The 1,437-nt window shown below is 34.9% G+C and overlaps 1 protein-coding gene across 7 annotated transcripts in view; it reads right to left on the bottom strand.

Moving 5' to 3' along the window:
- Nucleotides 1-1,437, bottom strand: part of ADGRL2 (adhesion G protein-coupled receptor L2) — a 206,000-nt gene that overhangs the window by 167,688 nt on the left and 36,875 nt on the right. For all 7 annotated transcript variants that reach the window (XM_012801732.2, XM_023509921.1, XM_023509920.1 and 4 more), the window contains exon 2: nt 578-750. In XM_012801732.2, the coding sequence (XP_012657186.1) occupies nt 578-650 (73 nt within the window). In that variant the 5' untranslated portion in view covers nt 651-750. The remainder of the gene's footprint in view (nt 1-577; nt 751-1,437) is intronic.

The raw sequence follows: 1,437 nt of genomic DNA on the forward strand, positions 1-1,437 counted from the left end.
CAAAAAAAAAATAGCCGGGCGTTCTGGCAGGCGCCTGTGGTCCCAGCTACTTGGGAGGCGGAGGCAGGAGACTCTCTTGAGACCAGGAGTTGGAGGTTGCTGTGAGCAGTGAAGCTACAGCACTCTACCCAGGGGGACAGCTTGAGGCTCTGTCTCAAAAACTAAATAAATAAATAAATAAAAATAAAAGTTTTTCTAAAATATTTTAAGCAGCAGACAAAAATATGAAATAAAAGGGTTGTCACAAAATATTTCAATTTTACTTGAATAAATATAATCAATAAATGTAAGATATATACAAAACTAAGGTTTCATTTAATCCCCTTAGGGTTGTTTAGAATGATTATATTCTATAAATTTATGTAAAACAGAAATTATACATCTAGCACAGTCTATACTAAACAGCTACGTAACAAAAATAATTCAACCACCAAAAAGAGTTCGACATTCAGGAAATCTTTATAACCCCTATCTTTAAAATAAAAAAAATAATAATATTCCAGCCACTTCCACATAAAGAAGATTGCATAGTTCAAGTTCACCTGGATTTAAAAACAAAACTTAAGCTGCATCTTACCTTCTGTGTTCGGTAAGAAGTTGATTATAATGATAAACCACAGACTTCGCATTCTGCAAGCAGAAGACACCATTATTGATCCCTTTAAATATTTTCTTTGTATTCCTTAATGAATCTCGTTATAAATGCCCAGCTTCATCGAAACCAGCAGTCCGCATCATTGATCTTCATATCTGAAAAACAAACAAATCCATCATTTACTCCATGGTCATTCTACATTAAAAAAAATATTTTACAAAAATAACAGGAACTCTCTCCCCTTCCCCCTCTCCTGAGCATAAAATATATTTTGATTCTATAGCCAATAAGGGCCACTCCTATAAAGTGGTTATTTGTGCCTTACATCCTGGAAACAGTCAAAGCCCAAAAAGCATTTATAGATAACCATGACATACGCATTTGGAGAACAGATACCTAAACGCTTATGAAGTTTTTCTTCAAAAACATGAAAAGCTTAGAAATTCATCCTAGAATAATCCATCTCTCTCTCTGACATATTCATGTCTTAATCTTTTTATCAAAGTACTAGCTTTAGTATCGATACTGCTCAACAAAATTTTATAACTATATTAACTTTTCCTGCTTTTATTTCTAGTGATGGTAACAGCAATATTATCTATTAATTTATCCAGTTACCTTGCGAGATCGATTAGAGATGTAAGGAGTTTATTGTTTTAACCTGAGTGTACTTTCACTTATATTACAAAGGCATTCTGAAAACACCATATTCCCAAATATCACAAATCAAATTGTTTTTTCTGGCTCAGCGCCTGTGGCTCAAGTGGCTAAGGCACCAGCCACATACACCTAAGGTGGCAGGTTCGAATCCAGCCCGGGCCCACCAAACAACAATGATGGCT

The sequence above is a fragment of the Otolemur garnettii genome, unplaced genomic scaffold (assembly GCF_000181295.1).
Source record: "Otolemur garnettii isolate 467f Iridium unplaced genomic scaffold, OtoGar3 scaffold00010, whole genome shotgun sequence".
Taxonomy (NCBI): Eukaryota; Metazoa; Chordata; class Mammalia; order Primates; family Galagidae; genus Otolemur; species Otolemur garnettii.